Raw genomic sequence first — 13,120 nt, forward strand, 5'->3', positions numbered from 1 at the left:
GTGCGTCAAGCTGCTGATATTCACCCCGATGTTGACGGTGTCGGATGAATGAAAGAGCACTGATAGCGCAGCCGTTTTGGTAAGAACAGTGAGAAAGAGGACAAGATGAACAAACAACTTCAACTATAGTTGTCAATATAGCACGCTTTATGGGTATTGCATGGCGTTCACCTATTAAAATTTAGATAAATAACAAACATAGCGTATCCCATGAAACACTGGAACTAGTTTAATCGAAACCTCCGCTGATGTTTTTGAGTAATCACCATTCCTGTTTCGCCAACGTTTGAGAATAAGGCATACGAATATACAATTTTGATACCGATAAAGAAGCACTTCTCTTGAAGAAAAATAATGGCGCTCCAACGCCGAAGGCGCGTCTTCTCCGGGTCTTCATCGCTCAAGCGTGGAAGACCCGAAACTATCGCACATATTAGCTACTGCAGCAAACTTTATAACATAAATTCTGCAGGCTTACGCAACATAACCACGGCGCTATTACGACTCTCAACGCCGTAGCGAACTCTGTCTTGGTTTTCAACTACCTATGGCTGTTCATTCTGCGCACATATCCAAATGCGTGTGTGTTTTCGCCCCCCCCCCTTCTTTTTTTTTTCGTCACAATGCAGCCACCGAGGCGGCGGGCACCGAGGCAGCGCCCTCTACCTTACCATTGTGACACTTCATTCAAAGAGCAGCCACGTTATGTCCTAATTCTATCTGCATGAGCATGCAAGCCTGAGCAGCCGCACTGCCGCATGAAGCATCTCTGCGAATACGTGTCAGCATCCACGTATCACTCCTTGTTGCACCGCTGCCTTATAGCACGCATGTCAAAACCGACAAAATGCCTATTATCAAGCGCAGCCTTCATTCGCACGATATTCTAGGTGGGCCTTCTACCTACGCGCACCCGTTCATCGCATTTTTTTTTCTAGGTGATGTCGCTAAACATGCGAACCAAAAACTGAAGGGAAAAAGAGAGTGAAGCGCTGCTTGGTGAAATCGTGTAGTTATACGATCGCAGAAATTAACTAAGAAAATGTAGACCTTTATTCAACACCACGTAACGTGCGTGGAGATGTAAGACGAATGGATCTATGTTGTTGTTTCCCTTCCTTACTTCCTTTCCTCCTTTCTTCCTCCTTTCTTTTTCTCTCCCTCTGTCTTTCTTTCTTTCTTCCTGCCTTTGCCTGACACTCCATATGACAGCAAGGACAAAATTCAGAAGTGCTTAATAAAGTGGTCTACGACATAAATGTTGAATTGTAATTGAATTGACAAAGTGCAGAAATTACACAACAGCTCACTGCAAAAAAGCCAGGAGAACTAAAATTTTAGCTGATATTGCACAGTGCTGACAGCATGTTCGTAGATAGAGTAGCTAACTAATGATACTTGCAACTAGTGCCAATTAAGTTCGGTGAGAAATCAACATCATCACCGCAGACATATCAACATCCCGTCATGGAAAGTGAGTGAAAAAAGCTCAAAACGACGTCGTATAGCAAAAACCGCCAAAGCAATGAAAAACTGGTTGATTCTTTGACAACGTACGCAAAAGATAACATGTGCGTGACTTGCACAATTGAGTTAACTGTTAAAGAAAAAGCCATCCGTAATTAAAGGTAAATACTTGAATTTGTACTGATTAAAAGTCCCTCATACATATACATAAATATTTTGTCTTCTCATCTCTGCTCCACATCTCAGCGGTAATCAGTAGCAGAAACCAATACTACGTGCCCGCTTTATTAGTGGATCGGAGTGCACATCCTTAACGGTATACTTTCGCTTCCTTCACTCCATGTTAATGTGTTTTTTTGTTTTCCCGTTGGGCGCAGGTGAGTGCCTGTACCTAACAGCGCCGAGTGGTCGCATGGCCGGATCGTGGCCGGGGACGAGCGGCCTACAGCTGCTGCTGCTGCCCCTGGTGCTGCTGGCGGTGGCGCCACCATCGCGGGCGCAGTCGGCCGACCAGGAGTGGCAGCGGCGAATACTCGAGCGGCGTCAGGTCGAGCAGCTGCCGCCGGCCGCCATGCCTGAGCCCTCGTGCACCCAGCTCAGGCTCATGTGGCGCCAGATGCATCGCATGGCTCGCCACAGCCAGCTCACCAACGAGATACCGCAGGTGATGACAGTCCCACTGCTGCCGACACCATTTATCCTGTTCCTCGCGCCCCATACCAATGCGATAGCGTTGAATGTTTCGTTAAAGACGGGTCTTCCAAAATGCGGAGGGCAGATAAAGGTGAGGGCTTGATTCGTAGTCGACACCAGCTAGTATTCAGCGTGATAGTTAGGTATTCAACCACAAAGCCGCCCTGGTGCTTCAGGCCAATGTACCTTACAGAGCCATCCCGTGGTCCAAGGACTCACGTTAGCATGTGCAATATTGCGTGACATAAGTGCAGAGTCTCAGAAGGCGTCGCACCTTGTGAATTGCGAAACGAGTGTGTTATTGACCGCTACCAGCCCCATTACAATGTGCTGAGCTATAATTCATCATCATTATCATAATTCCTACCAACTACAGCATCACCAAACAGTAAAGCTACCCACGTGACCTCCCAAGCTGCACAAATAATGATGATGACGATAAAATAATTCCTTTAGATCACTGAGTTGAAGCGACGTTTCACACGAAGCGTCAATAACCTCCACAGACAAAACACAACACGGCTTGTCGGATACCTAATGCCCCAAACTCAGTGCGTGAATTCTGTAAGCAGTTCGTGGTGTACTCACAATAGAAAGGTAGCGCGCACTGTATTCTCTATGATATGAATCGAGTACTACTGTCCCGTGGTATTTGTTGAGACAGCAGTTATAGTGACACTCCGCTGAAAACTCATCGTTTCTGCGTTGGTCCATGGAAATCACACCGTGCACCGCGCGTTTCATGCTCTGTAATTGAGGGTGAGCAAGCGATAGATGTGTATAGAGCAGAGATAGTGGAAGGAAATGTTCAATGCGTTTTCAAGAAGATGGTTAGCGTGCCAGGTATGTCGCAAGGATGAGCTCGTGTGGTGCAAAATAACGAGGAATTGAGGAGAGTCGCTTGCCAAGCGCGCGTACCCTGCCTCGTGTCAGTCCGGACGGCAGAAGCGAGGACGTTGCTCGCTCCATGGCCTCCGAAATTAGTTCCAGCACTGCCAGCTTGACATGTTGCCGGTACTCAGATTGGAGGCCACACTCGCTACACCGAATGTGGTTAAAGACGGCACGGGCACTTTGTTTTCTGAGAAATCTGGGGCTTTCACAAATGTTGAGCAACCACAGAACACTGGTAGCCTGTAGGTGCTCCTTCCTCCGACACTCCCGAATCTCTGCACGACTAAGAAAATAGGTCGCTCGACGTGTGAGAAACCGGAGGCACGGAAATTCCTCTGGGCACTGTTTTTAAGAGGCCCTGCAACACTTTTCGATCATGGTCAGAGAACACTGCCGATCGGTAGTAGAGGCTTCCGAGAACACGCGAACCAATCGTTATAGCATAGCATGCGGCCTGAAATTTACAATAAATTATCAAAGTCAGCTAAAAATTACTTTCTCTTCCCTCGATAAATCACGGAATATGCCAAACAATAAAACGCAGATGACCCATCTATGAGCCATTGGCTGATTTGAACATGGCGCGCTCGGTTGTTACATAAATCGCCGCAAGAGGCCGTCACTGATGACTCCACCAACATAGCTGGAGTCACCAAGAGTGTGATGAGGTGAGAAAAGGCGGCAGCTTGAGGGGAACCCCACGTAAAAGTCACGTCTTTCTTCAAAAGGTTGGTGCGCGCGCGATCGCTCTGAAAAGACGCGTGTTCGATGAAAAAAAAAGAGAAAAGGGCTCAAAAGACGAGCGTGAAGTTTTTTGTTTGCCCTCCTATCGCTCCTTGCTTAGCTTCCAGCGCAGAGAGAATGTGATTGCAGCGTGTTACAAATATTTGTAACTCCGCTCATACCGGACGGATTCTTAAAATTCTTGTGGCGTTGAATCGGTCAGGCAATACGTTTTCCCAGTGAATTGTTTCCATGTTTACCAAAAAAAAGTGCTTCAGGGCCCTTTCAATGCTGTTGTTCTTGACGCCAGTGTTTTTTAAAGCTAGCGCTTGTCACTATCGAATGAGACGTATGCTTGTTTGCCTGTGTGCATATAGGACCATTGTGTAGAAAAAGAGCAATATATGCCATTGTGAGACACCATCTTAGCTGAAAGAACCGAGCATGACCTGTTGGCGCTAGCTCTGTGATGTTTTTGGCGGCTGTCGCCACCCACGTGACAGCACCCATAAGCCTCCTTTTCAAGTTATACTTGTGTCAATGAATCCGATCCTACCAGTTTTTCAGCCTGCAAAAGGTGACTGCAATGTACAGAGTGTCTCAGTTAAGCTGCGTCAAGTACATTTTCTTTATTTTGCGCACTTTAAAGAAAAGCTTTAAACAGGGAAGCTATCCCAACATAGCTTATTCAGTCCGACTTTGCTGAACGAACGTTACAACTTCTCTACTGAACATCTTTCGTTTGATACGTATATGAGAGGTGAATTATCTTTATCTGTTTAATACCGAGACTCTGGAATTGGCTTTCATCCCAGTACGGTTATTATATCCCAGCTTGTCAGAACAAGTGCTACAACTTTTGCATTCAAGATCTTTCACTAGAGTTACTAATTAAGAAATGAAGTAAGCTATCTGTTGACTACCCAGGAAATTAGATAAGGATAATGATCCTAACATACCTCGCCGCGGTGGTCTAGTAGCTAAGGTACTCGGCTGCGGACCTGCAGGTCGCGGGATTGAATCCCGGCTGCGGCGGCTGCATTTCCGATGGAGGCGGAAATGTTTCAGGCCTGTGTGCTCAGATTTGGGTGCACGTTAAAGAACCCCAGGTGGTCGAAATTTCCGGAACCCTCCACTACGGCGTCTCTCATAATCATATGGTGGTTTTGGGACGTTAAACCCCACACACATAGCAAAGATTCTAACATGCGTGCGGCGCACGGTTAAGAACAATACCTGGCTAATCCAACTCGCTTAGCACATATCTTTGACCCAAGTTAGCTGAAGAACCCTGTATAAGGCCGATAGTGAAAGTTTGGCCCCGTACTCTTTATGCTGCTGTTCAATGAGGTGCTATTTCTATAAAACAAATGAAAGCTTATCGAAAGATACTGTTTTTTTTGTTTGTTTGCCATTTCAAACATAACACGTGTCTCACTTGTGCTCCTGGCGCAGTTCCCTGCCTCTTACCCGTTCGGTTATGTGTCGCCCGACGACAAGGCACTCATGTACTGGACGCCAGCGTCATTCGGCAAAGTCGTCCGGCAGCCCGGTCAGAAGCCTGCGAGTCCGATTAAGCCTGGCCGGCCATCCCTCAACGGTCAGTTCGCCCAGACGCCGCTGCCTCGCTCCGAGCTCGGTTCTTCGTACGGCACCGTGGTGCGCAGTCCCAGCGAGAAAGCTGCTCTACGGCGTCAGATGGCCGCCGCTACAGGCGCCTGGGGACCCTTTTCACCCGACCGTGGTTCGGACGCCGGCATCGTGTCCAAGACCAGGGTTCTCTACCGCAGCGAACAGGTAAAAGCACACACTGCCTTTTTCTATGAGTGAATTACTGGAAATATTGTACTACTCGTTATCTCCACGCGATTAAGGGGTGGCAAAAGCATGAGAGCCCGCGTTTAATTTTCAGCAATTGGCGTTAGTTTCTGAAACTATCTTAACATCACATATGACATGTAGGACACATATACAACAATCTGGTATGATCATACGAGGACACATGATTTGTATAGGCTCAAGCCAGATTATTGAACACGTGTCCTATGTGCCATATAAGAATGCGAGTCTACAAACCTCAACGACCTGCCGTATGTTGTGTACCTCTCCCGTTCCTTGTGTCAAATGACCAAAAAGATGTAAGTTAGCTTGAAGTGTATTTCTTTGCAAAGCCTTTGCGTACAATTTTGTGTAGACCGCCTGAGATAGTCGCCCAGCACAGCATTCTTCTGCACTTCTTCACGGCCCGCAATGCAGACGTGACGCAGATAATAAGCGTATTTTGGCAAACCATGCCAAGGCTCCGAAAAAAAGAGCGAGCAAAAATTATTCATGATGAAACAAATTTTGCTTTAACGAAGAAATATTTCACCATTAACATTTAGCAACACGATCAATTGGCAGTTATTTTCAAAAATAAAGAGTGTCTCCTCCTCCCACAATAATCTTTATCTATCCAGCATGCTTATTCTAGCATTATCGCCACACTCCTGATTATAAATCAGCAAAACTTGTGCTTACTCGGACTCCTCTATAAAATATATTTTCCTCATTTGGCTCAGCCTGACTGATACGCACCCAAATTTTACTGAATCGGACTCACTCGGAATAACACTCACGCAAAGCATTTCTTGCCCGGACTCACTTAGACTCAGACTCGTGGCTCGATATGAGTCAGAGTGAATACTCATGAGTCCGTCAGCCCTAAGTTGAAATCATGGTGTCGATGTACTCAGATACTGTGGGCATTCAAACGCCTACAATACCATTATTTCCCGCAATAGCTTCACTTATTCGCACTGTTTGGTATAGTACCTTAGAATACCAGTTATGAACGCCCACCAACCAGTAGGTTTGTTTTTCTTAAAAGATATGTCAAGATATCTTTATCAAGAACTTCCCTGGAAGAGTTGGCTGTGGAGGAGGTCCAAGCATTCTTCCATTTAATTTGCGTCTCTGATCAATAAATATTGAAATGAAGTATGCACGAGACTGCTTTCAGTTACGTGTGCGTAGGCGTGAGTACAAACATGAATACAGGTAAGGCTGATAGTAATACCAAAGATGAGTGAATAGGACCATAGGTCGGTAAAAAAAAGTGAAACAACATCAAACTCACTTAAGAGATATGTCTTGTAGCTCGGACTCACTCGGAATCAGGCTCACCAAAATTTTCCAGAGCCAAACTGACTCGGACTCACACTCACGAATATTTTCTTTATCAGAAATCACTCGAATTCAAACTCACCGAAATACCACTCAGGCGTACTCACTCACACTCAGACTAATGGCTCAATCTCGGTCTGAGCGAGTGCGAGCAATTCCTCTTTTACTAGATGCCCGCCGCGTGGATCCGCACACCCGGTTCTTCACCCTTTCCCTTTTTTTTTCTTTTTGGAAAGGCAACATGTGCCGCGTGCGGCGTACTGCTGCAACGGGAGTTACGTGATTCTACCTCCGAGATCGCTATCACACTTGTTGATTGATTGATATGTGGGGTTGAACGTCCCAAAACCACTATATGATTATGAGAGACGCCGTTTCCGTCTCGGAGGTGCTAGCAGCATCACTTAGCTCTGCGCTGAGCAGCATCATGCTGTCAGACGCCCTGAAGTTCCACTGCCACCAGAACATGGATGGACGAGTGCATGGATAGATGTGCCCACCTGTGCCTTTTAGATTGGGTGGTAGCTCATGCCACCTAGTGGGTAAGGCGAGGAACGCCGCCTCACGGATTTCTGGCGATTTGCACAAACTGGATGAACCATTGCGGCAATGGAAAAGCGAGTGACGCGAAAAGTATCCAGTAAGTAGGCACCGGTACGAGTTAGTCGACTAATGAGTAAGTTTGCCAACTCGTGCCGCTGATACTTCAAGGTACCAGACGTGAACGTAAGAGCGAGCGCGATCATGGCCGTCGCAAAAACACGCTAGATCGATATTCATTTAAAATGATCACAATGCAGAGACTGACACGCATTACCGTTCCTGCGTTGATCACAAGTTTGCAAGCACACTGTGTCACGTTACTACGGCAAAGCCTCTGACCATTTACAACAGCGATCGCGAAGCAGTAGTGTGCAAGTGTCGAGCCGCCCGTGAAAGTGCAAGCGCGTGTGCGTGAATAACGGCTACATGATAAATAGAAAGCCTATGGAACTCAACGAAATCCGTCTTTATCTAGTTTGAAAGTTCAAAAATTACATTGTTAACGAAGAAATTCAATCTAATTTCGCATCGGCTCGTTCAGCATAAGTTGGGTTCGTCACGTGGTCGTTGATTTTGGTCCCGGACTTTGAGCCTGCATGCACGAAACCTTCGTGTTCAACCATCTTTGTTTAGCAAAGGGGCCTTCATTTCTCGCTCGATCCCATTTTAGCCATTTTAGAGTACACCAAAGTATTGACGCAGACCACAAGCACGATACTACGCTTCTTTGGTGCAGATGACTAGAATGAATCCATTGATGAACATGTTTCCAGCCTTCCACTTATCAGTGCAACAGAGCACGTCAGCTGCGGTATGGACAGGATGACTCATCGATGTCGTCAACGTGTGCGTTGAGATACCGCACGTTTAGAAGAACAAGGGTGAACTTAGTTGAGTGGACAACGTCTTCTCGCCGGGCACGTAGCCCTACCATGCAGCAAGGCTGCTGCGTTGCGAGCCAGCTGCGCTGCTGCCTTGGCCTTTGGGGTGTTCATGCTGCGGAGTGGTGACGAAGAGTGTTCACCGAGTGAGCTCAGTTAGTGTTCTCTTGGTGATGTAATGAAGATTGTTTCCCCAGGGAAGAGATAGGAAGCGCGCCAAACGTCAGAGCTGGATGTAGGCGCGGCTATCTAGCGGTCACCTAGCGCGTGCTACAGTAGTCACCAACTACCAACTGAGCACGCAGCGCCACCTGGGCTGTGTTCCAATTCTCAGACAGCATATAGACAGTCTACGCAAACTACTTAGAAGACAGCACCGAACCCATGCTATCCGAGAATCGGAACACGTCTGGACGGCTGGATGGATGGATGGGTATGGCTGTGCCCTTAAGATCGGGCGGTGGCTAGAGCCACCAAGCCGATATACTTAATGAACCAAAAACTAGATTTTTTTTAATAGTGAGGTTGAGGATTCGTACTTTGCAGCGAAGGGTTCAATTTTCACTCGTGCCTTGCCTTTATCCACCAATCAGATAACCTCCTTCTAGTTAATTCTACCCGCTTAAAGCGTTTTTTGCCCTCACTGTCACTAAACACCAGTGCTTTGAGAAACTCTGCGCCATCAACCTGAACTACAGGGCGAAGCCCTTTACAGAACATTACCAAGTGTTCGGCACTTTCTTCTTTCTCTCCACACGCACTGCATACTGTGTCTACCCCTTCGTATTTCGCTCGATATGTCTTTGTTCGCAATACTCCCATCCTGGCCTCAAATAGTAGAGAACTACCCTGAGTATTATCATAGATCCCTTCCTTTGCTATTTCCTGCTTAAAAGTTCGATAGATCTCTAGTGCGAACTTTTTAATCATGCCGATTCTCCACATATCGGTTTCAGCTTCCTTCACTTTCTTCTTAACCGATAATTCTTTTTGATTTGGCCCCCTGCTGTTCTCCTAGTATTTACCAGTCAATTTTCTGCTTCGCTTCCGCCATTTTGTATAGACATTTTTCATGTACAAGTAGCTGAATACCTTCCTAGCCCAACGCTCCTCCCCCATTTCTCTCAATCGCTTCTCAAATTTTATCTTGCTGCTAGCTTCCCTGCTCTCAAATGATGTCCATCCCATATCGCCTTGTACTCCCTGATTTGGTGTATTCCCGTGAGCTTCTAAGGCAAGCCTACCTATTCCACGTTGCTTAATTTCTAATCTTGCTTGAACTTCTGATCTCATGCACAAGACCGCATTGCCGAACGTCAGACCAGGAACCATGACCCCTTTCCATATTCCTTTCACAACATCATACCAATTGTAATTCCACAGTGCCCTGTTTGTCATTACTGTTGCATTCCTGTTACCTTTAGTTGACACGTATATTCCGTGTTCCCTTAGGTACTCGGCCCCATCGCTTATCCATACGCCCAGATATTTGTATTTATCTGCTATATCTAACGTGACCTCCTGTATTCTAAGCTCAATACATTCATTGTCATTAAAAATCATGACTGCTGATTTTTGCTTACTGAATCTGAAATCTAACCTATCTCCCTTATTACCGGAGATGTCCACCAATCTCTGCAAATCTTCCTTGTTGTCGGCCATTAGCACTATATCATCTGCGTACATTAATGCTGGTAGTGCCTGTTCAATGAGTTTTCCTTGTTTGACGAAAGAGAGGTTGAAACCCAGTCCACTTCCCTCTGATTTGGCCTCTAGTCCTTGTAGGTACATCATGAAAAACAAAGGTGACGAGAACACCCCTGCCTAAGCGCCCGTTTCACCTCTGTGGGCTTAGATACCTGTTTTTCCCACTTTATAGCTACCTTGTTATTCTTATAGATCTCCTTTAAAAAAATAGTGACTACGTCTTCCACGCCTAGTGTGTCTAGTATTTCCCACAGTTACTCTTGAACCACGCTATCGTACGCTCCCTTGAAATCCAAAAATACTAGCCACAGGGGCCTGTGTTCCTTTTCTGCTATTTCGATGCACTGCGTCAGTGAGAACAGATTGTCTTCCAACCTCCTGTGTTTCCGAAACCCATTCTGCAGTTCCCCCAGCACCCCCTCATCCTCTATCCATGCCTGCAGTCTTTCCTTTATAATCTGCATCGCCAGCCTGTAGACCACTGATGTCACCGTTATAGGACGGTAGTTCTTCATGTCAGCTTCGTCCCCCTTTCCTTTATAGATCATGTTCATCCTGCTAAGTTTCCATCCATCGGGAACTTCTCCATCGATTATTATTTTGCTCACTGCCTCTCTCAAAGCCTGCTTGGACTTTGGACCTAATGTCTTAATCAGCATAACTGGAATGCCATCTGGGCCTGTTGATGCACTACTAGGAACCCTTTTCTCAGCCCTTTCCCATTCTTGTTGCGAAAATGGAGCCATTGCGCCACTTGATTCATCCTTGTCTACTGTGGTGCATAAAGCACTTCTGTGTTGAAATTTTTCTGTCACCCCTTTTCTTATATATTCAATAGCTTCGTCCCCTTCTAGCCTAGCACCTTGAGCTGCAGTTATAAACCTCTGCTCTACGCTCGTCTCATTTTTAGGTAGTTTATATGGTTCCTAAATTTCGCAGCTGCCTTTCTATCTTTTTTATGTACTTCTGCCAGCCACTGGGCTCCCTTTCTTCCAATCTTTTCATTGATCAGAATGGATGCATTCCTTCTACAGCTTAGAAAGGTTTGCCATTTTCTTTCAACATCATCTGTCGGTTCACCCCGCTGCTAAGCATGTCTGTGTTCCCTAGAGGCTTCCTGATGTTTTGCTATGGCTCTCTTAACTTCCTCATCTCACCAACTTTTGGGTTTGTGTCTTCTTTTCCGGGGTGACTTGTCACGTGCCTTAGCAAGCTCTAACTCAAACAGTCTAATTATATTCGTGTATGTCAACACTGTTTTATTATCCTCAGTGATTACTTTCTCAATTTGTTTAGTGGCTATTTCAATTTGCCTTTCTGAATAAAAATTTTCCTGCAGTTGCTCATCTTGTCTCCTTCCCACTTTCAATGCTCTTCCAAAACTTAGCTTGATACGTTTGTGATCACTACCCAGACTTCTGGAGCCACCTTCATCTATGTGCATTCCCCTGAGGTTATCATACATCCTATGTGACATCAGTGCGTAATCTATCGTCGACTGAAGCCTTCCTACCTCCCATGTTATTTGCCCTTCACACTTCTCGGTACTGTAGCAAATGATCAAATCAAGCCTTTCACACATATCCATGATCATTTTGCCTGTCGGGTCGGTATACCCATCTATATCTTCTATGTGTGCTTTCATATCTCCTAGTATAATTATCTCGCACTCTGCTCCTAACTCCTGAATATCCTTTGATATACACTCTACCATTTCCTGGTTTTCCTCTCTGGCCTTTGCTCCCGTCCACAAGTACACGAAACCAAGGAGTGTCATTTGCCCTGCCACTTTCACTTTTATCAATAACTGTTCCTTGCACTCCTGCTTGACCTTTTGCCAGTCTGTACTGTTATGAATGAATGCCCCAATACCACCCCCCTTTCTGCCGCCTTCTGTTCTATTACAATATTCCCACGCGTAGTCCAGATTGTTCGGAAGTTGTTCCATGTCCCTGAGATGTGTTTTTACAGAACCGTATACCATCGGCCTCTCTTCCCTTAGCTGTTCTTCTATCTCTTCCCGCTTTAGCCTGTTCCTACCGCCCTGCATGTTAATATACCCTATGTCTGAATTAGAATGGTACAATTCCAGAAAAACTCCAGCACCGTTGTTTTCTTCTATCGTCGGCCCGTTACATGTCCCCTTGGCGACTTTCTTTAAAAGTCCAGTACTCCCTCGGCGTTATTACGCAATTCTTCAATACCGAATGACGGCCCTACATAATAACACACGTCGTCTTTGGCCAGCCGAACCACTTTCACTTGAACAAAACTTCTTCACTGGCTTCACCATTCACCGGCATTCCGTCACCACGCGCTGATATCGGGACGTGACGGGTTAGCCAATATTGCTTTCCTGGCCTCATCAAGTGTGAGGCCTACGGTACGGAGTAAAGTACCAAGTACTCTAAATTGATAACCACTTTTTTCTAAACACACATGATTCGCCTGAGTAGCACTGTGAAACCCTGGGGAAAGGGCCAAATTCTTTTCGGAAGTTTCACTTGCAACGGTGTCGCTCGGCATTGCATCATGTCCCCTTTAGAGATGTTTTGAGACTTTGCACAGCGTTTGATCCAAAAGTGCTTGTTATCGGTGACATTTAAAAGAGGGGGGGGGGGGAAGAAGGAAGCTCGTTTCAGACATCTTTTGATACTCTTTTTCTTCTTTTTTTTTGCGATGCGCACGCTCATTGAGGCAACTGTTGTCGCCACGATTTCATGGTGTTGCCTCAAAGCCGTGGCGTGCGTCTGATAAAGCACTCGACTGTGACAGGAAAATATTAGAGAGCCTTCCCGTTTGAGTGAAACAAAAGTGTAATAGAAGAAGACAGTTCAGCGTGAACTAGACTCATAAGTACGTGAATCAATAGCCGCACTAAGTTAGCGCAGTCCGAGCTTTAAGGGACCACGGTCGAGTGCGCTCGAGTGCGATGCCTTCAGATCTCAGCTTAAGATTGATTTTCCCTCGACCGCTTCGGTGGGCACGAACGCGTCACATTGCGATAACGTTATGCTGCTTCCCCGTCTTCTACCGCACGCATTAAA

The 13,120-nt window shown here is 46.1% G+C and overlaps 1 protein-coding gene across 1 annotated transcript in view; it reads left to right on the forward strand.

Moving 5' to 3' along the window:
* Nucleotides 1-1,849: 1,849 nt before the first annotated feature.
* The window catches only part of LOC119174269 (uncharacterized), a 237,661-nt gene continuing 226,390 nt past the window's right edge, over nt 1,850-13,120 (forward strand). Inside the window, exons 1-2 of the mRNA XM_075883122.1 lie at nt 1,850-2,131; nt 5,233-5,574. Coding sequence (XP_075739237.1) covers nt 1,880-2,131; nt 5,233-5,574 — 594 coding nt within the window. The 5' untranslated portion in view covers nt 1,850-1,879. The remainder of the gene's footprint in view (nt 2,132-5,232; nt 5,575-13,120) is intronic.

The sequence above is a fragment of the Rhipicephalus microplus genome, unplaced genomic scaffold (assembly GCF_043290135.1).
Source record: "Rhipicephalus microplus isolate Deutch F79 unplaced genomic scaffold, USDA_Rmic scaffold_15, whole genome shotgun sequence".
NCBI classification, from domain to species: domain Eukaryota; kingdom Metazoa; phylum Arthropoda; class Arachnida; order Ixodida; family Ixodidae; genus Rhipicephalus; species Rhipicephalus microplus.